The sequence below is a fragment of the Artemia franciscana genome, chromosome 1 (genome assembly GCF_032884065.1).
Source record: "Artemia franciscana chromosome 1, ASM3288406v1, whole genome shotgun sequence".
Lineage (NCBI taxonomy): Eukaryota > Metazoa > Arthropoda > Branchiopoda > Anostraca > Artemiidae > Artemia > Artemia franciscana.
In genome coordinates this window covers 45,330,398-45,355,972 of record NC_088863.1, presented here as the reverse complement: position 1 = coordinate 45,355,972, position 25,575 = coordinate 45,330,398, and the positions used below count along the sequence as shown (strand labels likewise).

At 34.7% G+C, this 25,575-nt stretch overlaps 1 protein-coding gene across 1 annotated transcript in view; it reads right to left on the bottom strand.

Annotated features, from left to right (window-relative positions):
* Positions 1–25,052, bottom strand: part of LOC136030310 (coiled-coil domain-containing protein 137-like) — a 30,523-nt gene extending 5,471 nt beyond the window's left edge. The window contains exons 1-3 of the mRNA XM_065709207.1: positions 24,909–25,052; positions 10,392–10,659; positions 3,412–3,696 (exon numbers count right to left, since the gene is read on the bottom strand). Of these exons, the coding sequence (XP_065565279.1) occupies positions 3,412–3,696; positions 10,392–10,659; positions 24,909–24,985 (630 nt within the window). The 5' untranslated portion in view covers positions 24,986–25,052. The remainder of the gene's footprint in view (positions 1–3,411; positions 3,697–10,391; positions 10,660–24,908) is intronic.
* Between the last annotated feature and the right edge of the window lie 523 nt (positions 25,053–25,575).

Here is a 25,575-nt window from a genome sequence, read left to right as displayed (position 1 = left end):
TTGTTTTATTTGAGTTAGGGTCATCATCTTTCAATTTAATGTGTCTCAAGATCCTTGGCACCTATGGTTCACTTTTCATCCAATCCGACCGGCGGTTATCCCCCTATTCTCGATTGCACAGACGAACAGACAGACAGAGAGACGGACCGATTTTGCGACGTCTTAGGTAGCCATGATCCTAGCTTAATTAGGGCGAGGGGGCTTTAAGTGCTAAAAAAGTTGAGTTTTTGTTTAGCTCAGTTTAACTCGCGAATGAAGTTATGGATCTCAATGAAAGTTAAGCCAAAGATGCCAAACACCCTAAGATACATGATGTTTGGAGATGAAGATCGCAGCTTAATTAGGGTGAGGGGCTACGCTAAAAAGTCGAGTTTTTCATTTAATTTATTGTCACTTGCGAGTGGAGTGATGGATTTCAATGAAAACTGAACCTAGATGCCTAAGACCATGCCACGCATCAAGTTTTGAGATGAAAACCCTAGCTGAAATAGAACGAAGGGGAATGGGTTTTAAGTGCTGAAAAAAGTCAAGCTTTTTGTTTAATTTAGTATAACTTGCGAATGGAGAAATGGATCCGAATGAAAGCTAGACCAAAGATGCCTAGAATCAGAGCTCATATCAAGCTCTGATATCAGAAACCCTATCTCAAATAGGGCGAGGGGGAGGGGGTTTCAAGTTTTAAGAAAGTTCAGTTTTCCTGCAATTTAGTAGGGCCTATAAATAATTCCACCCATGGCTTGCCTAAAGCCATGAAATAACCCTTTTCCAAAATGAGCCATACTGAAGCCAACCTTTAACCGAATATTCCATCCCCAGAGAAAAATCACTTTTTTTTCTTCCTTTTTTCCCGTGAGATTTTCGACTGTCTCACGGTTTTTGCCACTTCATGGTGCGAAAACTGCTGCTAGAAATAAATAAGTTGCAACTTCTGATAACTTGCAGCTTGACCAACCGTATGGAATGCATTTGAATCAGCGGGCTTGTTACACGCCCGTGATTTTATAATATATTGTTGTAGGGAGTTTTACCGACTTTCTGAATTGACTACGCAGCGTGCGGCTTGCTTGAGTGAAAACCAGCCAAAGAATGTAGATATCACATATTTTCATAGCGCGTCTGCAATTTAACTTGAAAACTTGAGGCAGTTTCCTTACAAAGGCGCTGAGGGCGAGACATGTCGTCGAAGTAGGAATCAAGACTTCATTTTCATATTGTTCTTCTCTTTCAGCACGCTGACAGCCAGTGACCTTCAGCTAACCTCCAAAAGTCTGGATTTTTGCTGCTCCTTTTTATTGAGCTTCGATTTCTCTTATTAAAAAAGTTTGCGACTGACTCACTTGACTCCTTACTTTTAAATTTGAGTTTTTTTTTTTTTTTTTGCTACGGTTTTTACTTATTGAATCAGCGAATGAACGACTTTATTACCTTTTATATGTTTTAAAGCCAATCCGAAGTTTGTTTTTCTATTTTCCCTATTTTCTATATATATATATATATATATATATATATATATATATATATATATATATATATATATATATATATATATATATATATATATATCATGAAAAGAGAAATCACCAATGCTACAGCACAAAAAAAAAAAAAAAAAAAAAAAAAAAAAAAAAAAAAAAAAAAAAAAAAAAAAGAGACAGAAGGAGAAAAGGAAGACTGTTTTCCTAAATTAGTGATTAATATAGACCAGCACTTGAATGAGGCCTTAACCCTACTCATCCATACAATCACATAGGTCAAACAGCATAGCCAAACACAATCAACCATAAAGAATAATCCATGGACAGGCAGTCATGTCGTCAATAAGTATAAGTCGTCATTTACCAAACAATAGAAAAAATAATATAGACAAATAATTCAGAGGCAACACCCAACATAAGGGCTCATCAGGAGAATACACTGGCCTATATAGGGTTTCGCCACTCTAAATTCTCTACCCAGCACAGTGTTGTGGCTACCACAGAATATCCATGGCATCCCCGCGTCAGGTGTCACCCCCAAAATACATGCCTATGAAAAAAAAAAAAAAAACAGCAAATGTAAAACAACCAAGTAAAACCAAAACAAGCTTATCCTGTTAATATATCCCTCCCTTTAGCAACAATAGGTAAACTAAATATTATAAATTTTACCAAATCACAAATATTAACACATTGCAAAAAACCTGAATGAACTAAACAATTATAGAATTCATCTTTACCATGTGGCTAATTTTTTAGAAAATCCGCTCAATTAAAAACACAATTCAAAATAAATGGCGCTGTGACAACATTTCTCGAACCTCCGAAATTAGTTAAAAATTTCTTTAAGTATTTCTAGATAATTCTTTTGATATTTATTTAAAAGTTCGTTATAATGAAAACTAAATTTTTTAAATTGCCAAGTTAATTTATTTGCAGAAAAACCTCTTGATATCAATTTTTGGCTTAAGATTTTACATCTATTTTTAAAATCAATATAATTACTACAAATCCTTGCATAACGAAGTAACTGTGAGAAAAACGCTGAATATGTGATATTTGAGTGTATATATATATATATATATATATATATATATATATATATATATATATATATATATATATATATATATATATATATATATATATATATATATATATAATACGTAAAAATACATAGAATAAGTACTTGAAGTACTACTTAAGTAAAATTTTTGCAAGTACTTGATACCTAATACTTAAGTAAGAATTTGGAAAGTACTTATTACTTGATACTTAAGTAAAAAAACGATGAGTACTTAATACTTGATACTTGAGAAAAAAATTGGAGTACTTGTTGCAGCACTGGTTCACAATACATAGTTAAGATACGTTTCGTCTCATACACTTGTGCACTTCTATTGTTTTTACTAGGTAGCTTACAACCTGAAGTGAAACTATACCTAATTCAACTTCGATCCAAATTCCTCGAAGGGGATACACTTGGGATACAAACAATTTTGATATGTTGACCAAATTAACATATCAGTCACAAGGAATATTGAAAAAAAAGATAGCCAGGGTTAAAGGAACAAGTTGTTCTAGCTTCAGTCTTCCTGTTTTACAGTTAATATTCTGCTGTTCTATGTGGAATTAAATTTCGTCTATTGTAGGCCTCAGACAGCTTAACACAGCAATGACTTTGCAGTACTAACCCTAACGTAGAAATCTATTGACAACGAGTGAAGAAAGAGGGGAGCAAACCACCTTAAAATTCACTAAGAATACTTTCACCACTAAGAAAATAGTCAAAATCTAGCAAGTACGCAAAAGATAGAGTATCTGGACCTGAAAACATATTTTATTTATTGACCCATTAAAGTAAATTACCCATTCATTTTTGCGCTGTGTCAATCTAAGCCTTAAGAAAATACAAGTATAGAGACTGACAGATTACCTTATCTTCATCCGAAATTGGTAGCTTTGAAGCTTTTGGTTTTAAAAGCGGTGGTTGATTAGCGACTTCTCCAAATTGGACAGTGTCTTTTAAATGTCCAAACTTGAGTCTTTCCTCTTCTTCTTTTTCTTTGAAGAACCCTTCTTCTAACAGTCGCAATTGTTCTTTTTCTTTAAGCTTTGCGGCTTTTCGTTTCAGCTTCTTTGCATTATTGTTATTTTTCTTCACATTGCCAAAAGTATCAATACCCAATTCTTCTTCTAACTTTAGGCACTGTATGTGCGCCTAGAAAAGAAATATGACGTGGTAAATATACAAAACTTCTCTACAATTTCTGTAAGGTTTAGTCTGCTTCAAGACTAGATCGGCAAGTCGATCTAGTCTGTATATATATATATATATATATATATACATATATATATATATATATATATATATATATATATATATATATATATATATATATATATATATATATATATATATATATATATATATATATATATATATATATATATATATATATATATATATATATATATATATATATATATATATATATATATATATATATATATGTGTGTGTGTCAATATAAAAGGTTTTCGACTACCGAGCATTCTAATGAAGTGCTACCTATTAAATGTGTTTTGCTTGTATTTTATGTGTGTAAAAAATTACTGTGTGTAAGTATTACTCTTAGGTAAACTGTGGTAGAAAGTAAACCACTTAGCATGATTTTACTCCATACACAAAGAGACACTACAGACGAAGCATCAAAAGAAGTAAAACGATGTTTTAAGACAGAGAGCTGATGTCCTGGTAGCTTCCTGGTAGTTCCCTAGTAGTTTTGTATAATATGTTAAATTAAATGGTTAAAATCTAGATTACGATATTGCTTTTTTACTCAATTTTACATGATTAAAATATTTTTTTGTTATACTTACACATACAGAGGGCAATACTATCACAGAACATGCGTGGCGGGTAACTCTATCCTACTCTTCTGGAAAGTTCTAGAATTGTGGATAAAGAAGACACAAGATCCACCCCCTCCCCTCATCCCCCTTTAAGGAATAATCCTCTTATCACGGGAAAATAGGTCCTAGAACTAAGATTAGGATACTAAAAGCCTCGGTAATAACTAAAGACCATACTACTAGACTCCAAACTTGGATAAAAACAAATGCTACTTTCATACCACACCACAGAGCCTTTCATGCTAACAAAGCTTGAGACTTCACGTTATATTATGCAATTGGAGCAAATTTAGTGCATAACACAGGCAATGGAAGCTAGACTCAAGCTCTACTTATAATTTTACGTGAGTTGTTACTATATGGAAAAAGTCAACATAGTAGCAACATTAAAAGGAAATGCTAGACCAGCAATTAATAAATTTTGAAAAAAGATTATTTGTTTTCCCTAAAATGCATTTCACATCGTCTGTTGGTCACATAAAAACATCATCAGAGCTTAAATCTCAATCAACATTCGATGTTTTTAATTATTAAATAGATTGTTTAAAACAGTTGTTACGATTTTAAACACAAATTATCAAGTTTTAAAATATGTAACCCTGGTATGAAAGAACCGTGTTAAGTGTTAAAGACTGTACTTAAAGTAACATAATCTAACCACTTAGCCCAAAATTTGCATTTATTTATGTGCCACTTTATCTCTATGCAGGTTCAACTGCCCAATAATATAATCACTCAACACGATTTGGATTTTCTAAGGCTAAAAAGTGCGTTGCTAGCTGCATGGATATTCTTTCGTTCTTCTCTCTTCTGAGGCTTATCTATACAAGGTTCATATTTACCAAAAAGAAAATTCGCCCTGAGATCCCTCGAACCAATTTCTTTGGTATCTATAGTACCCTAAGGTTTTCGGTATTGATGGCTGTCAACTATGATTCTGGAGACGCGTTTGTAAGGTGGTCTCATTTGTACGATTGAGGTCTAAACACAAAAAAATGTGTAATTTGTTGGTTTTCGTCATAATCTTATCCATTTGACAGCTTTTAATCTTTGTTTAAGAATTACGTCAGTCTTTAGAAAGGCTTATAAAAAATGAACTGGAACAAGAATGAATAAAACACCTAGATTGCTACTTCATCAGAACTTTTGATCATAAAAAAGGATACCAGAAGCAAGGATTTAATACGAGTGTGATATTCCATCATCCCTTATGTCTATTAAATAATAACGACAATAAAATAGATCACATTAATAAAACATTAGCACTAATTCTTCAAACGATCAAAACTGTTCCGTTGTGGAGGGCAACCCCTCCTCAATCTCCACTCTTTTCTTTAAGTTTTTATAGAGCTTAAAATAAATCCTGTTCCAATCCTAGAGCCCTTGTGTGTTTGCAGTTGCTCTTAAAGAATCAAACAGTTCGTGGTAACGAACTGTAGTAAGGAGCAACCCGGCTCAATAGTAACCAAAACTCTAAAAAATGGAATTTTGGTACCAATAGCTACATCAAACGAATCGCATTTTAATGCTGATTTTAATCAAGTTTAGTCTTACCCATCAAAAGTTACGAGCCTGAGAAAATTTGTGTTATTTTAGAAAATAGGGGGAAACACCCCCTAAAAGTCATAGACCCCCGAAAATCACACCATCAGATTCAGCGTATCAGAGAACCCTACTGTAGAAGTTTCAAGCTCCTATCTACAAAAATGTGGAATTTTATATTTTTTGCCAGAAGGCAGATCACGGATGCGTGTTTATTTGTTTGTTTGTTTTCCCAGGGGTGATCGTATCGACCCAGTTGTCGTAGAATGTTGCAAGAGGGCTCATTATAACGGAAATGAAAAGTTCTAGTGCCCTTTTTAAGTGACCAAAAAAATTGGAGGGCACCTAGGCCCCCTCCCACGCTAATTATTTTACCAAAGTCAACGGATCAAAATTCTGAGATAGCCATTTTATTCAGCGTAGTCGAAAAACCTTACGACTATGTCTTTGGGGACGACTTACTCCTCCACAGTCCCCGTGGGAGGGGTTACAAGTTCAAAACTTCAACCAGTGCTTACATATAGTAATGGTTATTGGTAAGTGTACAGGCGTTTTCAGGAGGATTTTTTGGTTGGAGGCAGGGGTTGAGAAGAGGGGGATATGCTGGGGAACTTTCCATCGAGGAATTTGTCATGGGGGAAGAAAATTTCCATGAAGGGAGCGTAGGATTTACTAGCATTACTTAAAAAAAAATGAAAAAATAAATATGAAAAAGTTTTTTTTCAGCTGGAAGTAAGCAGCAGCATTAAAACTTAAAACGAACAGAAATTATTACCCATATGAGGGGCTCACCTCCTCCTCATACCTCGCTCTTTACGCTAAAGTATTTTTATTAATTTCAACTATTTATTCTGCGGCTTTTGTGATTCAGGGATCATTCTTAATGAATTGGGACAAAATTTAAGCTTTAGTGTAAAGAGCGAGGTACTGACGAGGGGGCGAACCCCCTCATATATGTAATAAAAACATGAGAATATAAAAGTTCTTTACGTAAGCTAATTTATAAGTTACATATATCTTTTACTTATAAAAAGATTCGTAAAAAAATAAAAGTTCTAGTTGCCTTTTTAATTAACCGAAAATCGGAGGGCAACTAGGCTTCCTCTCCCGCTCTTTTTTTCTCAAAATCATTCGATCAAAATAATGAGAAAGCCATTTAGCAAAAAAAAATAAATACACAAATTTCGTTTTAATTATTCCTCTGCGGAGAGCCAAGATCAAAACATGCATTAATTCAAAAACGTTCAGAAATTAAATAAAAAAAAAACAAGTTTTTTAAATGAAAGTAAGGAGCGACATTAAAACTTAAAACGAAGAGAAATTACTCCGTATATGAAGGGGGCTTTTCCTTCTCAACGCCCCGCTCTTTACACTAAAATTGTTTACTGTTTTAAAATGTAGAGTAAAGAGAAAAAGTGCTAAAGAGAAAATGTCGCTCCTTACTTTCATTTAAAAAACTTGTTTTTTTTTATTTAATTGGAATAAAGAGTCAAAACTTTAGCGTAAAGAAAGGGAGTTGATGAGAGGGAAGTCACACTCACATGCAGATTAAGTTCGGTTCGAAGGGGCGGACCCCCTCCTCAACCCCCACTATTTACGATATATTTGTAAAAAGCTTAAAAACACTTCTTGATCCAATTCAAAATTCCTTTAATTTATGCAGTAATTCTTATAGAACGGGGACAAATAGTAAAATTTCAGCGCAAAGAGCGTTTATTAGAGGGAAGCCACATTCGCATACAGATAAGTTCTGTTCGGAGGGACGGACCCCCTCCTCAACCCCACTCTTTACGATACACTCTTAAAGAGCTTAAAAATAATTCTTTTTCCATTTTAGCAGAACTTGCGTTTGTGCAGTTATTCTTATAGAATGGAGACAAAGAGTCAAAATTTCAGCGTAAGGAGCAGGGGGTTGATGAAAGGACAACCACACTCATATACAGAGTAATTTCTGTTCGTTTTTAATGTCACTCTCTACTTTCATTTGATAACAATAATATTTTTTTTTTTTTTTTTTTTTTTTTTTTTAGTTGGTTTCTGTATGGTCTTGATAGCATACCCAAGGTTATCCTAAATGCGAGAAGGACTGATGCCTCCTCAAAAATGACTTCTAAAACTCTTCAAAAAGAGAACCTATTTAATGTAATTGCTTTTCGAATGAAGTATAATTATTCAAAATTAATCACCATTTCTGCAATACAGGGGTGCTATTGCCACCTCAGGCTTCATACTACATGCTTCATCTAACACGTCTACTGCCGACAACTCAAAGCAGCAGAAAAACCACCCGGGGCAAACTTAGCTGCATACGCTCCTCCTCCATTCCAACGTATTAAAACCTTCCCTCTTTAACCTCCCTCAAGAATTCCCAATTTCCTTTAAATATTTTCTTACGATCTCTTCCCACCCCGTTTGGCAAAGACCTGCTTTTTGTTTTATCCTAGACGGATGGCACAGAAGTCTGATCTTTGGCAATCCGTCTTCCTTTATCCGGAAAGGTGTCCTAGCCGAATCATCCTTACTCTCTTTCTCTCATTACAGCCAACAAATGTAGGATATATATATATATATATATATATATATATATATATATATATATATATATATATATATATGTGTGTGTGTGTGTGTGTGTGTTTAACTACGTAAAACTTGCGAATATACAACATTCTTCGCTGTCCCATTGTCCGTGCATATAAATAGTCCGTAGGAAGGAACTGCCGATTTCCGATCACTAGATGTTTTGGTAATTGATAAAACGGTAGAAATAATGTCATATCTATTCAGTATTTTCCCCACTGGACTATGAATAGTATTCCTATCTCGCGGGAGATGATTTATCTAGCTGAAGAACAGTTATGCTATTAGTATTCTGAGAAATAGCATAAATGTCGGTAATGAATATTGTCATTTATGATAAACAGTAGAGCCTCTGAAGACTAAAGGAGAAAGATATTACTCATCTCAAGTTCTGAATGCAGTCTCCCAGCACAAGGTCTATTCTAGGGACACGGGAGTAAATTTCAAATGCATGAGGTGCAATTATTTTAATATGGATGTGTACCTGAAAGTAACCAATAAAAGCAGTGGTTCCATCACAGCATTACAGGATACAATTTGATTAGCTGGGCCATACTGTTTTCCATACTTGAGGGCCAATGAACCTTGACAAACTTTCTGAATCAGGTTTCTCCAAGTAAAATAGCTCTTTCATTCACTTTCTCATCATAAAGTATCTAATCCGAATGGCAAACTGTCTCTTTTTTACATGTATCTGGTTTTACAACTATAATAGAAATAATTTCGTTTCCACAGTCTCTTCGACAATAGGGCACCTTCCTTATCTCACTTCCGATAACTGAAATGAAGTTATTTTGGCATTACAGACCAGTGTAATGTCTGTACGCTCTTTATAACTTAAGTGACAGAGTTCTTTCTGACTTAAGACCCAATACTGAGGATTTTTCGACAATGTATCACATTTTCTGGTCAACGAACACCATGGTTGAAAAACTTGACAGACAAATCCTGATAGTATTTTTCTTTGGTTAAGAACACACAAATTTGACAAACTAAAAAACTTTCTTAAAATATACAAAAATAAAGGTGAGATTCATAAGTCTAAGAATATCCCAACTTTTTTCAATATTAATCTCCCTGGTTGAGGTATTTTTCCTCTTCTTGGAAAAATAGGAAAATTTTAGGCCAAAAAAGCAGACACAATTAGGCAAAAATTTGCTGGGTAAAAACAAGTATTTACACAAAATCTCTCTATGCGTTTCACGAGCACCCAGATATAACACTCACATTTGGAGTTTCATAAAATCTCAAACTGCCGCTGATTGAATTTCTCATCTAAAGGAATTTTATACCAGCAAATTCGCTATTAACTCTAGGGAATGTACAAGGCCACGAAATTCAGCAAACGTCCCAACACTTTTATTTGGATTGGTTTAGCATGTTTTTAATAACTTCAACCATTTTTGTACAGTTTCTGGATACTCTAGTTCTTTTTTTTTCTATCTGTCAGATGTTGTGTCGATACTGTGCTGTTATCAATTGTCAGGAGAAACTAAATAACTTGATATGGTGGCCTTACAGTCTATTAATTAGTTGTTAAGATATTCTTCACTGGAGAATTTGCTTTTTCCTTCCCATGAGATACAATTTCAATACCCATTTGATTTCATCATTTTCAATCCAGTGGCACAAATAAAACATAAAATTTTGTCTCTTAAGAGAGATCCTGAAACAATATTCTGGTATATTAAGGTTTATATCGTTTTTATCAACATTTGATTAAAACTTACAAGGAATTTCAACTGCTTCACATTGTAGGAAAAGATAAATATTAAGAATAGAACCTTGCCATTATTATTGCTACCACTATTAATCTGCTTAGGCTATGTCTGTATTCTAAAAAAAATATGCAAAGAAGTCTTATAGTAGTTGAAAATTACCTTGGAAATTTGATCACAACGGCGAAGAAATTTATCATCACTTTCTCCTTGTTTTTGTTGAAACACAGGAATGGGTTTTAAAGGTCTTGTCATTCCAGGGTGTGTTTCTTGTGCTTCAACCAAATCTAAAGAACTAATTACATTTCTTTGTTTTCGTTGTGGTAAAACATTTTGAGCACTAATAGCTGATTTCATGAACTCCCTGAACTTCCTAGAAGTTTGCTGTTCATCAAGATTTCTTGGCGCAAAGTCTCTTATCTTTTTTAAGCTAAATACAAAACAAAATTAATATCACTGTGAACAAATGTGCACAATTTGTACAAGTTAGAAACCTGCTATGACATATTACCCAAGGAAAGAAGACAACTTATTAAAATAAAAAGAAGATAATAAAGGATAGGTAAACAAGAGCAAATATTTTTTTTTTATACAAATTATGTGTAGATATTGTAAACTTTAAAACTGAAAAAAAAAACAAAAAAAAACATAACTTTTAAATTTAAACTACTACTTTTAACAACTTACTGTAGCACCAAGCCCAATAGAGCTACGCACGCTCATCTTCCATCCCAATCTATCTAAAGTCCCCCTTTTTCACCCTCCCAGGAAGTTCCCCTTTCCCTTAAATCTTTCTTCATGACATCCTCCCACCCCAACCACGGACGACCTGCTTTAAATTTGGCCATAAATGGTTGGCCAAAAAGGACAACCTCAGATAATCTGTCATCCTTCATCTGCAATAAAAGTTATGGACATGCCTTAGCCATCTCAACCTTTCTCTCATTATATCTCTAGAAAGCGGGACTGAACCAGACATTTTGTACAGCCTACTGTTTGAAATACAGTTAGTCAGCCAGGTACCCAGAACAATGTGTAGGGCAATTTCTCTGGAAAATATCTAGCAAATCTTTATCCATTTTTTGGAGTGCCCACACTTCAGAACCATATTTGACCACTGTAGCTTCCAATATTCTAATCTTGGTTAGAAGACTTATCTTCCTATTCTTCCAATTTTTTTTTTTTTCAACAGTGTAAAAAGACTCTGAGCATTGGCTATTCCACTTTTAACATCTTTACTGCTCCCACCATCTTTACTAATAAAATTACCATACCAAGGTAAGTGAAGCTGTGCACCTGATCAATCTATTCATTACCCAACGTCACCTTAATATTTTCAACCATTTCTAGCCTTAGCAACTTAGTCTTCTTAGCATTAATTTGTAACATTATTAGATGGTGAGAAAAGTTTTTCCTCCCCATTTAATTTTGTGTTCTCCCATTGTCTTTCCTGTGCACTTTAAGACCAAATCCATCAAAGTGATCCATATAAAGGGGGATTGAACACAACGCCACTTAACTCCTAATTAATAAAAAAACAGCTGCTACTTCATTTCCTACCTTAACTGCAGCAGCGTTATTCTCATACATAGCACTAATCACTTTAATGTATTTGTCTGGTATACCATAAAAGGATAAGACCTTTGCTAAAGCTCTTTATTCAATAGAATCGAAAGCTTGCTGCTCATAATCTATAATACTGAGGAATAAAGCAGTTTGATAACTCAGGTGCTTCTTGATTATTAACCTGTGAGTGAAAATTTGGTGGGCACATCCTGTACCCTTTCAAAAACCACCCTGTTCTTCTTTTATAACTTTGTCAACAGCATCTCTCAGTCGAAAAAGTGCCATATTAATAAGTTATTTGCTACCTAAAGAGACCAGGCTAATGCCTTGGTAATTACCATACTCACTCTTATCTCCTTTCTTATGCAGTGGTTTAATTAGAGTATGTCTAAAATTGCTAAATACTTCCCCTCTTCAAAAATCATTTTCAAAATCTTCAGTAACTTATTTCTAACCTCAGAGCCACCATATTTCAGAAATTCATTTGCCACACTTTCAGCACCTGGAGCCTTATTATTTTTTAATCTATTTAGTGCTGTTGCTAGTTCTTCTTCACAAAAAAAATCTTCCTTCCCATCCAAGGTATAACAGACTTTATTGTTTTCCTCTATATCTTTTCCTGCAACTCTATTTTGGTCTAGCGCATTCTCAAAAATGTTCTGCCCATTTCTCTTTAACTCTTTCCTTGTCACTAACTGTGGCCCTGCTCCTATCTTTAACTGAATAAAGTCCAGACTGACTATTCCCTCTCAATTAATTAACATGCCAGTACAATATTTTACTATTGTTCTGTGCAGCTATATGTTCTAGATCCTTAGCAATCTCATCCAAGGCCTCCACTTGACATCACGTTAATTCATATTTTAATGCTTTCTCCACTTTCTTTACATTCCTGTGGTTTTCTTACAGTCTATCACTAAGATAATCCTTGTACAAGCCCCTTCTGCTCTCTATTAAAGATTGAATTTTTTCACTCTATTCTTAGCTATGTTCTTAGCTTTCTTCCCTAAGACACCATCAGCAACCTCACAAATTGTTTTCCTAAAATTACTCCATTTATCTTCTACATTGTCAAATTTTAAACTCTCCAGTTTAGTATTTAATTGTTCCTGGAGAGTTTCCCTCATATTCCCATCCTGGAGTCTACCAACATCATAATATTTAAAACATCATCTAAATCACAAAAAAAAATAAAGAAGTTAAATTGAAAAACAAGCAATATTAGATATCTGGAGCACATACAGACTTGATAAAGATAACAAATATAGGTAGATGAACAAATGAATGCTAAAATGACAATAAATAACTAAGTCAAACTTAGAACAAACTGAAATTATTGTGAACAGAAGTAGACTAACACCCCCTGACTTTCTAAAGGCCAAATTGTATTTCACACTTTTAACTTCAGATCAATTGAGCCTCCTCCAAAATTTCTACAAATTACCTCTTCTATGCCATGTGACTAGGAAAAAAGTTCTTTGGGGGCTAGCTAGTATATATATATATATATATATATATATATATATATATATATATATATATATATATATATATATATAAACCAGCCCCAACAGCTAGTTTATATATATATATATATATATATATATATATATATATATATATATATATATATATATATATATATATATATATATATATATATATATGTATATACTTGCTTGACTTAAGTTTCCTGCCGGGCACTGCTTGGCGTAGAGAATGATGTCTGCCTCCTCCATCCATTTTAGTCCATGGCGAGTATTTGCTCTTCGCCCTGTCTGATGTTTGCCATCATCAAGAACTCGGACAGGCTGTCGGACCAACGTTTCTTCGGTCAGCTGTGAGGTTGCTTCCAACCAACTTTGATAGGGTTGAAGTTGTAGATCATCTTTGCAGGTAGATGTGGTGGCATTCACAACAGATGCCCAAACCATTGTAAGGTTTGCTCGGCTGCTTGAGTTGAAAACCAAGACTGCTTTGTGAGCTGCAGAAGCTTCTCATTGCTGACGGAGTCAGATCATTGTAGGCCCTCAATACTCATCAGGCTCTTCGCATTAAATATGTCATTTTCTTGACAGTTGCAGCTGATGCTTGCCATGTCTCAGCTCTGTAAAGCATCACAGAGCCAACTAGAGCGTTGAAGATCCGCAGTTTTGTTGTACCACTGATGTTTGGTTTTTGCCAGAGGTGACGATTCAGTCTGCCCATGACAGAAGACGCTTTAGATAATCTCGCCTGCAGCTCGGGGAGAAGCGAACCATTTGAAGAAATTATGGAGCCCAGTTAGGTGAAGTCTTGAACAACCTTGTTGCTAGTGATGCTGTCCAGGCTAACTGGAGAGTTAACAGTAGGAGAAGATGGGTATATGGCCATAAATTTAGCTTTGTTCCAGTTTATATGCAGTCCTACTTTGGTAGCCTCTTATCATAGAATTTGGAGCGCTTCCAGCAGCTGCTCCATGGAATCCACCAGAATGGCCAATTCATCAGCAAAATCAACATCTATGATGGCATGATCTCCAAATTTGAGCCCAAAGCTGAGACGTGAAGTGGTTTTTGTCACAATGTAGTCCACAATGACATTGAAGAGCTCTGGGGCCACTGCACATCCTTGGCACATCCCTGTTGTGATTTGAAAGAACAGGCTGCACCAACCATTTACTTGTACACAGCTCTCCGTCCCATGTCGCAGCACCTTGAGAAGTCTGCAATATTTCCCGGGTAGGCCAGTCAACTCTAGAATCCGCCAAAAGGCTTTTCAATTGACTGAGTCAAATGCAGCAAGGAAGCCAACAAAGGCAATAAATGCTTTCTGTCAGAACTCTGTGGTCTTCTCTACTATCTGTTGAATCATGAAAATCTGCTCGATGGTTGAATGATCTGACATAAAACCAGCTTGCTCTGGTTGCCGGATTTTTTGAATGATGTTCAGACATCAATCCAGCAGGACCATTGGAAACAGTTTGCCAGGGACTGACAGTAGGGTTATTCCCCGGTAGTTGGAGCAGTCGCTTCTTGAGCTATTTCTCTTCCATAAGGGGATGATGACACCCTTCCACCAATCCTCAGGAATTATCTATGTTTACCCAATTGTAGAGAACAGGGTGTATAGAAACAGGAGCATTGCAGGACCTCCATATTTTAGCAGCTCCGAGTTTAAGCTGCAGATACCAGCAGCTTTATTATTCTTGAGCCTTTTTACTGCATGTCCAATTTCTGAGGGGCTGAAAGGCTCATCAGGAGGAGCATCTGTTCCAGGTCTTTGACTACAAGGTTGGCTGGGACTATCATTAGGAGATGCAGACGGACTAGTATTGTTGAGGAGCGAACAGAAGTGATCCTTCCACCACTCAAAATAAGAACCTTCATCAGAAAGAAGTGCACCATCCCTGGACAGGATGGGACCCAAGGTGGGAGTTTTATTTTCAGTGACATCTTGGAGGTGCTTGAATAGGCTGCCCCTGTCTTTCTTTTTTGCAGCTAGTTCAATTTCATTGGCTTTCCATGCAGAAAACTGGGCTCTATCCCAGTGAATGAGTCTGTTCTATACTCCATTGCGCCTTTGATATGTGGTCATTTCCCCAAGAAGTCTTGCCTTCCGTCTTTGCTCTATGACTCGCAGTGTTTAATTAGTTAGCCATAATTTCTTTGGGTAAAAAAAGCACTAGTTGCTCTTGCCTCTTGCCAAGCACTAGTTGTGCAGCTTTGCTGGTCTGCATTTTAGAATGCTTCCAGAAATCTTTGCTGCTATTAAGTGAGCCAAGGGCCTCGAAGCAATTCAATATCTCAATACTGTACTTCTGGCGAGTATCTGGTTCCTTCCCTTTAGTTTCCCAATATCTGCAGTCACTGGTTTTCTTTCCAATCATTGTGCATGGAGGTGAAGCGAATGATCAGTGCACACAAGCCTTTGGTCTGTGTTTCCAAGCTCTGCTGATCTGTAAGCTCTGTAGTTCTTCACCAAAGATCTCCAGCGTTTGAAAATAATGATGTAGTCAAGCATCTTCTTTGTATGACTGTCATTTCTATACCACATGTACTGATGAATAGTTTTGCATTGGAAGTAGGTGTTTGCAATGTAAAGGTTGTGACATCAGCACAGTTCAAGTAGGCAGAGCCCATTGTTGTTAAGTGGGTTGGGGGATACAGGACCAACTGTGTCACGCCATACACCCATATCATTGCACACTGTCACATTAAAGTCGCCAAGGAGACTCAAATCAACTCAACTCAACTCAACTTTTTCTTTATTCAACTCAAAAAATACACAAAAAATATTATGCCCCAACAGAGCAGAGCTCGTAAGGCTGGGACAGTGCAACAACATAAGAAAAAACATCAACATCTCATCGTAATAATGATTTCAAAGTATAATACGGTAGAAGACACACAAAATAGGAAAAAAAAACTCATAAAAGATAAGTAAATATATAAATATCGGACAGGAGGGGCGTGGGAGGCCGTCCCAGACACAGGGACACAAAAACAAACACACAAAAAAGAAGATCAAATAATTTAAATTTAAAATTTAAATTTCCATCATCAATGGTGAATAATCAAAATTTTAGCAAACAATCTTTAATATTTGCTTTTTTAAATTTAGCTGAGATTTTTGCTGAGATTTTTGGGATGGATCAAACAGAATTTTATCATTCAGCTTATGATTGTTAGCAATGAAGGGTATTTGGTATCTAATCGAAAACTTTGACCTTTCAGAGCTTACAAAAGGAATTTGATACATCCTAGACCTCCGACAATCCGAACGAGGAAGTAAGATTAACAGAGATTTGTCATAGAAATAATTTTTAGAATTTTGGATTTGAAAATGCCATATGGAAGTATTTAATATTCGTATATCATTTAAATCTAACAAATTTAAGAAAAGGAATAATGTTTTAGTTTCCGAAACATTTTCAAGTTTTGAAGGTTGATGTAAGAAATTTCCAAGTATTCTTATTGCCCTATTTTGTAGTACCTGTAAGGGTTTTACATGCTTCCAAAATGTATTAAGATATACAACTGAGCAATAATTCAAATAAGAAGTAATTAGAGAGTGGTAAATTATTTTTAAAATGGTAAAAGGAAAAATATTCTTCACATGGTACATCGACCCAATATTTTGAGCAAGTTTTAATCTTAAATACTCAATATGATTATGAAATGACAAAAGGGGATCAAGAAAGACTCCCAAATAACGATATGATTGGACCCTACAAATTTTTTGATCACCAACCTGTAGCTCCTCACAAGAAATCTCACAAGTGGAACATTTTGAACGACCAAAAACCATAAAATTAGTTTTCTTAAAATTCGGTACTAGTTTATTAGAAACAAACCATCGATTAACTGAGGTAACACTTATAGTCAGATTTTCAATCAATGTCAATGAATCCCTAGCTTTAGCTGTTATAGCTGTATCATCTGCAAATAGAACTGCATGGCTAATATTTTCATGCAAACCTTGGGAAAGATCACTAATATAGATCAAAAATAAAAGTGGACCTAATACTGAGCCTTGGGGGACACCAATATCAGTAAGACGTTTTAAATTAGTCATTTTTCCACCGACATTTACTGTGATTTTGCGTCCGCATAGGTATGATTTAATAATTTGCAATCCTTTCCCTCTTATGCTGGAATTTATCAGTTTGTCAAGAAGAATTTCATGATTTAAAGTGTCAAATGCTTTTTTATATCATAGAAAACAGTAGCCACATGGAAATCATCATCTAAACAATCATTTATTTCTAATAAAAGAGCTGCAACTGCTTGTTCTGTCGAACGGTTTGCCCTAAATCCAAATTGAAATTTGGTAAAGAAATTTATTTTATCTAAATAGCTAGAAATCCTTTCTTTTAAAATTTTTTCAAACACTTTAGATAATGGCGATAAAATTGCAATTGGACGATAATTACTTACATCAGATTTATCACCTTGCTGATACAACGGAATTACTTGGATAATTTTCCATCTACTAGGAAATATACCTGAATTGATACTCAAATTGAAAATGTGGATAAGTGGTTCAAAAATAACTCCGGCAATACTCTTTAACAAATTTGTTGATAATTCATCATGTCCCACTGAATTACCATTTTTTATATTTTTTATAATCTTATGAAATTCAGCAAAACTAACAGGAACCAGAAATATACTCGTACATTCATTGGGAGGTAAATATTCTTTATGTGACCTGTAAGGGGACAAATCTATTCCTGCTGAAACAATCGCTTGACCAATACCAGCAAAATAATCACTAAACATATTAGCAACATCTTGCGGTTCTCTAACTACTACACCATTTGTATTAATTAATACCTCAGGATGTGATAGCTTTATTTTTTCCAATTTTCTCCTTAATTAAATTCCAAGTTTTTTGAGGAGAATCAGAATTTTTAAATGAATTTCCATAATACACTCTTTCATTTTCTCTAAGAATCCTTACTAACAGATTCTTATAGTTTTTAAAACGTATTATATTTATTTCAGTGGGATACTTCATTTTAATTTTATATAAGCGATTTTTTTCATTAATAGACCTCAAAAGCGATGCATTTACCCATGGTTTTCTTGGTGTATGCCTCTTTCCTTTCAGATTTCTATACGGGCAAAATTTATCAAGCTTCTTAGTCAATATATTATAAAAGTTATCTAAGGATTGATCCAGATCCATTTCATCAATTACTGAACTCCACCCTACATCACCGAGTGTTTCTTTCAATTTTAACAAATTTCTTTCCCCAAAGTCTCTTCGCTTTGTTGACTTCTTTTCATTATGCGGGAAATATCGCAAAAAATCAGCCATAAGTATGCAGTGATCAGATGAATCATCAGGAATGACATATGTACTAACAGCACTTTCAGGTGAAAAAATATTATCAATTAGTGAATATGACGTATCAGTTATTCTGGATGGTAAAAGACATACAGGATATAATCCATGAGATAGTGGACATTCTAAAAACTTCAAAGTGTTACTATCCAGTCTATTCTGATTAGAAGAAACAAGGTTCATTAAGTCAATATTAAAATCTCCCATAACTAGATAAGAAGTATTAAGACTAGCTAATTTATCCATGAATTTTTCAAAACAGTTTCTAAACTCCATCTGACTAGCTGACAAACTACAGTAAATAACTGTGATTAGAATCTTCTCATAATTTGGAAAAAAACATTCGACAACACAAGATTCAAATAACATTTCAATATCCATCGGCAAAAATTCTAGTCTTGCACGGGCTGGTATGCAACTTTTAATTAAGACACCAAGACCACCTTTCTTTTGCATACTCCTTTCAACATGAAACAATTGATAACCATCAACATGAATACTTTCAATTGAAAACTCATCTAAAAAAGTTTTGCATAAACCGAATATGTCCGTATCTGATGTCGATAGAAAAGTGTCAATTGTATCCCTTGCAGTCCTCCAGCCCCGGCAATTCCAAAACGATATCCTCCTTGTTCTAGAATTTTTCTTTGCCAATCCATTCAAAAATAAATATTGATTTTTTGGTATATCTAATATGCTGTTATTATCCTCATTATCACTAGCTACAATATTTTGGAAAACTGAATGAAACAAAAGAGAATCTCGCTCAAATTCTTTTAACCTTGATGATGGAATTCCATCACTATCTCTATCCATTATCAAATATTACCACCATGTCAAGAATAACCACACCACGACCCATGCGCCCAACAAACAAAAATAAAAGGTAACTCACAAAGAAACAACTAAGAAAAGAAAAGAGAAATATCTTCATTCTAAGACAAATTCTTTCAATATTCTACCGCTATTCATAAAGACCCCTGTGTGCTTCAGAAAAAGCATTAAAAAACATAATAAAAATAGATGACTAAAGAGAAAGAATCGTAATAAATATATAGAGCAACAAAAATTAGTGAGAAGGTAACTAAAAAACAAATAAATAAAAAACAAATAAATACAAGACAAAACATGATTAAACGCTTCCTACTTGTATATTTTAAAACATACTAACAGGGTGCTTTACTATTAGATGATATGATTTTATCTCACTGAAACATCACTTGGAAAACTATGATGTAGGCCTACATGTCCTTGAACGTTTGGAAAGTCGTCAACCTCTGGTATGCTATCACTAAATGAATATTTTGTAATTGAGGCGTCAGGTCTTTTCTCAAACAAGTTTGTCTGAATCCCCTTTGATATCCATGCCTCATATCTAGGAATCTTCCGCAACTTATCCCGTTTTGCTAAAATCAGCTTACATATTTTACGAATTTCAGCTGGCACATCATCACTAATAAACAAGTTGCTATTATTTCCATGAAATGTCTTGTCCTTCAGCTTGCTGGCATTTTTTATAATAGAAAACTTGTCATCTTTTTTATTTAGTGTCACCTTTAAGGAATTACGATTTCTGTCAAATTGCGAGATTATAAAATTTACTTCAGGCAATTCTAATCCATGGCGAACAACTTCTGTAAATAAAGCTTTAGCATTATCAATATCTTCACAAACTGCATTCCATATGATGATATTATTTTCTAACTTGGCGGCTTCCAATTTCACAATCCAACACATTGAATCTTCATTTTTTCTTTTTAATTTTATTAATTCATCGGTACAAATTTTTAATTGCAAATTGAGGCAGGATGTATCATTTTCAATTTTTCCAATTTCTGATTCACTATTAACCATCTTATTTTTAAGAGCCGAATGTTCTTTATCCAGATTATCGACCCTTGTAGTAAGAGTATCTAATTGATTGCATAAGCTGTCTAATTTATTGCCATTTTCTTTTACGATTTCAAGAATTTGCTTAAAATCTGCAGCTAGTATTGATATTTCTGGTTTCAAGCTAGAGCTATCATCTGAGGTGTCTAATGAAATATTTGTACCTTCTCGTTTCGGATTTTTCCTTTTATGTCCCATTGTACATTAAATTGTACTAATATCCAAATATTAATAAGTATTCACTAAATATCCAACAATTCTTGAAATAATGTTTTCAGCATTGAATGAGTATCCAAAAGATCATGAAATAATATTTTTCACATAAATCCACACATCTGGAAAAAGCAGAGTAGAAATCCTCCTTAGTTGCATCATCAGAATCGTTGGTCAGGGCATAGCATATGATGACAGTCATCTTGCCATGCTTGTGTCCAAAGCGGGCCTTCATTAATCTGTCAGATATAGCTTTGTGTAAAAGTAAGGCCTTTCTTGTAAGGATATTTAGTGCAAGGCCAACGCCATTCCTTCTCGTGCTTCCTCCAGACCAGAGCAATGAGTCACTGTTACCTATTTGCTCTTCTCTGCTTCCAGTAAGACAGGTTTCTGTAAGACCTGCAATTGACACTTTATTCTTTGCAAAGTTCTTCAGAGAGTAGGTTCTTTGATGCAGGTGCATTCAGAGTCAAGACATTCCAGGTGGCTGTTTGTAGCCCCCTTTGGTCCATAAGGTTTAGTCTGTCAGTCTTTTTGACATCATCAGCATGTCCACTGACACGTGATGGTTGAGATCTTAAAAGGGAATCCGGGTCCAAGGCTATATTGTCACTTTTCATAGCACTTAGTTTTTGGGTGGAGTGTTGCTAGCCCAACCAACCCTAGGCCTGGAACCTGATTATAGCTAGGTTAAACCTAGGTACTGAGATTCCTGGGGTGGGCTCCACCTGCCACATGAGGTTGCAGCCATCCTGATGGGAGTGTTTAGTTAGGGGAAAAAGCCCATATCCAGAGGCACGTGGTCAGCAGACAGTCTGCCTCATTCCAGACAAACTCCATATATATATATATATATATATATATATATATATATATATATATATATATATATATATATATATATATATTATGAAAAGAGAAATCACCAATGCAACAGCATAAACACAAAAAAAAGAGACAGAAGGAGAAAAGGAAGACTTTTTTCCTAAATTAGTGATTAATATAGACCAGCACTTGAATGAGGCCTTAACCCTACTCATCCATACAATCACATAGGTCAAACAGCATAGCCACACACAATCAACCATAAAGAATGATCCATGGAGGGGCAGGCATGTCGTCAATAAGTATAAGTTGTCATTTACCAAACAATAGAAAAAATAATATAGACAAATAATTCAGAGGCAACACCCAACATAAGGCCTCATCAGGAGAATACACTGGCCTATATAGGGTTTTGCCACTCTAATATATATATATATACATGTATATATATATATGCTTATTTTTAAATGCCCCTAATATATTTTTCTTAAATTAGGTTTGTCTTGGGTCAAGCACATATGCTGGAAAATTCCTGATTGATCAGGAAAAAAAAAGTTCTTTTAACCCATTTCAAGGCCCCCTACCTCCCCCCAATAACAAAACAGAGTATGAGATTTTTTGGGCCCAGAAAATTATCCTTGAAATTTTTGAGGCACTGAAAACCCAAGATCAAACATACCCCTCTTCCTGATTCCCCCCCCCCAAATAAAATATACATCCATGCAATCACAATTGGCATAATTTCCAACCATTGTCCTAAAAGATTTCCAGTTCCCTTACCCCAACTCCTCCTAATGACACTGGATCTGGTTGAGATTTAATTTAAGAGACCTGAGTTGAGGTTCTTCTAAATATGAAATTTCATTAAGATCTGATCACTCCTTCATAAGTTAAAAATACCTCATTTTTTATTTTTCAGAATTAACCCTCCCCTCAACTCCCCCAAAGAGAGTGGATGTGTTCCAGTTATGTCAATCGCATATCTAAGACTTGTACTTATTTTTCCTACCAAGTTTCATCCCAATCCTGCCACTCTAAGTGTTTTCCAAGATTTTTGGTTTCCCCCTCCAACCCCCCCCCCCAAGGTCACCAGATCTTGTGGGGAATCAAAATAAGAAATCTTCTGAATATTATATTTCATTCAGATCCAATCATCTGTTCATAAGTTAAAAATACCTTATTTTTTCTAGATTTTTCAAATTAACCAAATCCCCCCCCCAGATGGTCAAATTGGGGAAATTACTATTTCTTATTTAATCTGGTCTGGTCTCTGATATGCCTGCCAAATTTCATTGTCCTAGCTTATCTGGAAGAGCCTAAACTAGCAAAACCAGGACTGACAGACAGACAAAAAGACCAACAGAACATGTGATTGCTATATGTCACTTGGTTAATACCAAGTGTCATAAAAACAAGTAGTTTTTTGACTGCAAGTAAGGAGCAACATTAAACCTTAAAACAAAAAGGAATTATTCCATATACAAAAGGGGTTGTTCCCTCCTCAATGCCCTGCTCTTTAAACTAAAGTTTGACTTTCTCACAGCTCTACTTTTTAAAACAATAAGAAATCTTAGTGCAAAGAGCAAGGCATTGAGGAGGGGACAATCAATTTCATATATGGATTAATTTTTGTTTGTTTTATGTTTTGATGCTGCTCCTTACTTGCAGTTAAAAAACTTATTTTTTTATTTTATTTCTGTATGTTTTAAATTAATACATGTTTTGATTTTGGCTCACCATACATGATAACTAAACAAAATTTGCATATTAATTTTATTCTTTGGCTAAATGGCTTTCTCATAGTTTTGATCAGATGATTTTGAAAAAAAAGAATGAGGGAAGAGATCTAGTTGGTCTCTAATTTTTGGTTACTTACAAAGGCAACTCGAACATTTTTTTTTTTTTACAAATGTTTTTATGAGTAATAAATATATGGAACTGACAAATAAAGTTATGTAACTAACTATGGCCAATGTTCCTATTACCTGAACAATTGTTTAATTGTTCTATAAATTGTAATATAAAGCATAGCATATATTAAATACAGCAATGGTTAGTTTACATATTTAATATATGCTATGCTTAACCCCCAACCCCTTAATGTGCAAATATACAGCCCAAACTTGTTTCTAAACTATTGCAGATTTGCAATTTCAAATATCCAGCTAACAAAAATGGAACTGATTGCAATTCTATATGTGTAAATACAAGAATATTTGGGCTGGAATAACTCTATAATGGTGAGTTTGTGGCAGTTTTGCAAGAGAGAAAAGATGTTTCAAAAGTCAAAATGTATTTATTAACAAAAGTTTCATGACCCTAAACAATTGTTCAGGAAATAAGAACATTGACCCTAACTTCTATATTTGTATATTTTTATTATGTATATGAGGGGGTTCACCCCCTTGTCAATACATTGCTCTTTACATTAGAACTTGAATTTTGTCCCGATTCTTTAAGAATGGTCCCTGAATCACAAAGACCATAGAACAAATAGTTGAAATTACTAAAAATACTTTAGCATAAAGAGCAGCCATTGTGGATATATGTAAGTTTATCCATTACCATTAATGGGTATGTAAGTTTTTAAACTATCTTTCCTCTTACTAGGCCTACTAGGTATACAGTACTTACCAATGATGATTGAAAATAGGCTAGTATTTAAAATATAATTTTAGTCATATTGTGCAACCCCAGCATTTCCCTGGGCTTCAAAACCCTGGCCACTTTATGCATTTTTAGTCTGTTGAAGGGGGTTTTAGATAGGCAAAAGATGGATTTTAGAAAGCTAAAAAATGGATGCACTTCTATAAGTAGCATTTCTAAGAGCTATAACATGGAAACTATGCTGCTTTGCAGCACAGTTTCTAGTTTAGCGCACATGGAACAAACCAAACATTTACCAAAAGTACCCTCTAGTAGGCTACTTCTAATTTTTATTTAAGAAGCTTAGAGATAGCCTATTAAGTACTTTTGGAATCTTTTACTTAGGTGGAATACAATTACTTTAATAAGATTATTTATTTAAGTACTGTTACTTAAGTAATTCCCAACACTGCTAACAACAGAATGTAAGCAGTAGGCCTAGCCTATCTAAAATAAGAGACGAAGATAAAAAAGACACTGAATGGTATGTTCACCTTATTCATGGGTCAGTATCCTAGGTCAGCAACATAAACTCACCTAAATTTACCAATAGCACTTGATTAGGCCTAGTTTGTTCACCTCATGTTTGGTAACTTAGGCCTAAAATCTGTTATCATAACATACAGTCTAGAGGTGCCAGAGAAAAGCTATAGGCCTATCCGAAATGTTTACAGTTTAAGCGGGCAGTAAAATACCCGGTTTACCTACCTTTCTTCTCTTTTCGCCATTTGTTTCCATGGATCTTTGGATCCCAGATGTTTTCTAGGAGGAATTTTTCGCCCCATTTTGCCAAACAAACTTATTTCTTTTTCTTCTTCTTTGAGGTTAAATACATGAGTCAAAACAGACCCACTTTTATTGGCCAACAGGTCGAGGCGTTTTTGGCTAAAATAGAGAATACATGTGGTGCTCCCCGACGCCGTGCCAATTTATTGGCCGTGCGCTGCAAATTTAGAACATGGAAGCGCGGGGAAATATTTTGGTGATGCAACGGAGTGACAGTAGTGCCGTCGGCTTGGTTTTGCGCCACCAGTCTGTCTGTATTTAGTCTGGTGTTTTGCTGTGATTTAACGTGCTAACCTACTTTGCAAAAGCCAATCGACATTCACTTCTAATGACAAAATGGAAATAATTTTGCCATTAAAAATCAATAATTTATTGCATTGTTTTTATCGAAACTGGGCAATTTTTGAAACTACGAAAATGCAAAGATAATAAATTTTACGCTTTACCATATCTGTTCCAAACAATTCGCTTGGATTTCGGAAAGTAAAAAAAAGAATAAAATTAAATTTCGTGCAACTCATACAAAATTCAAACCTTTTTTTTCAAACTTGTGGTTCGATTTAAGATTTTGATTCTGCTTTAACTAAAT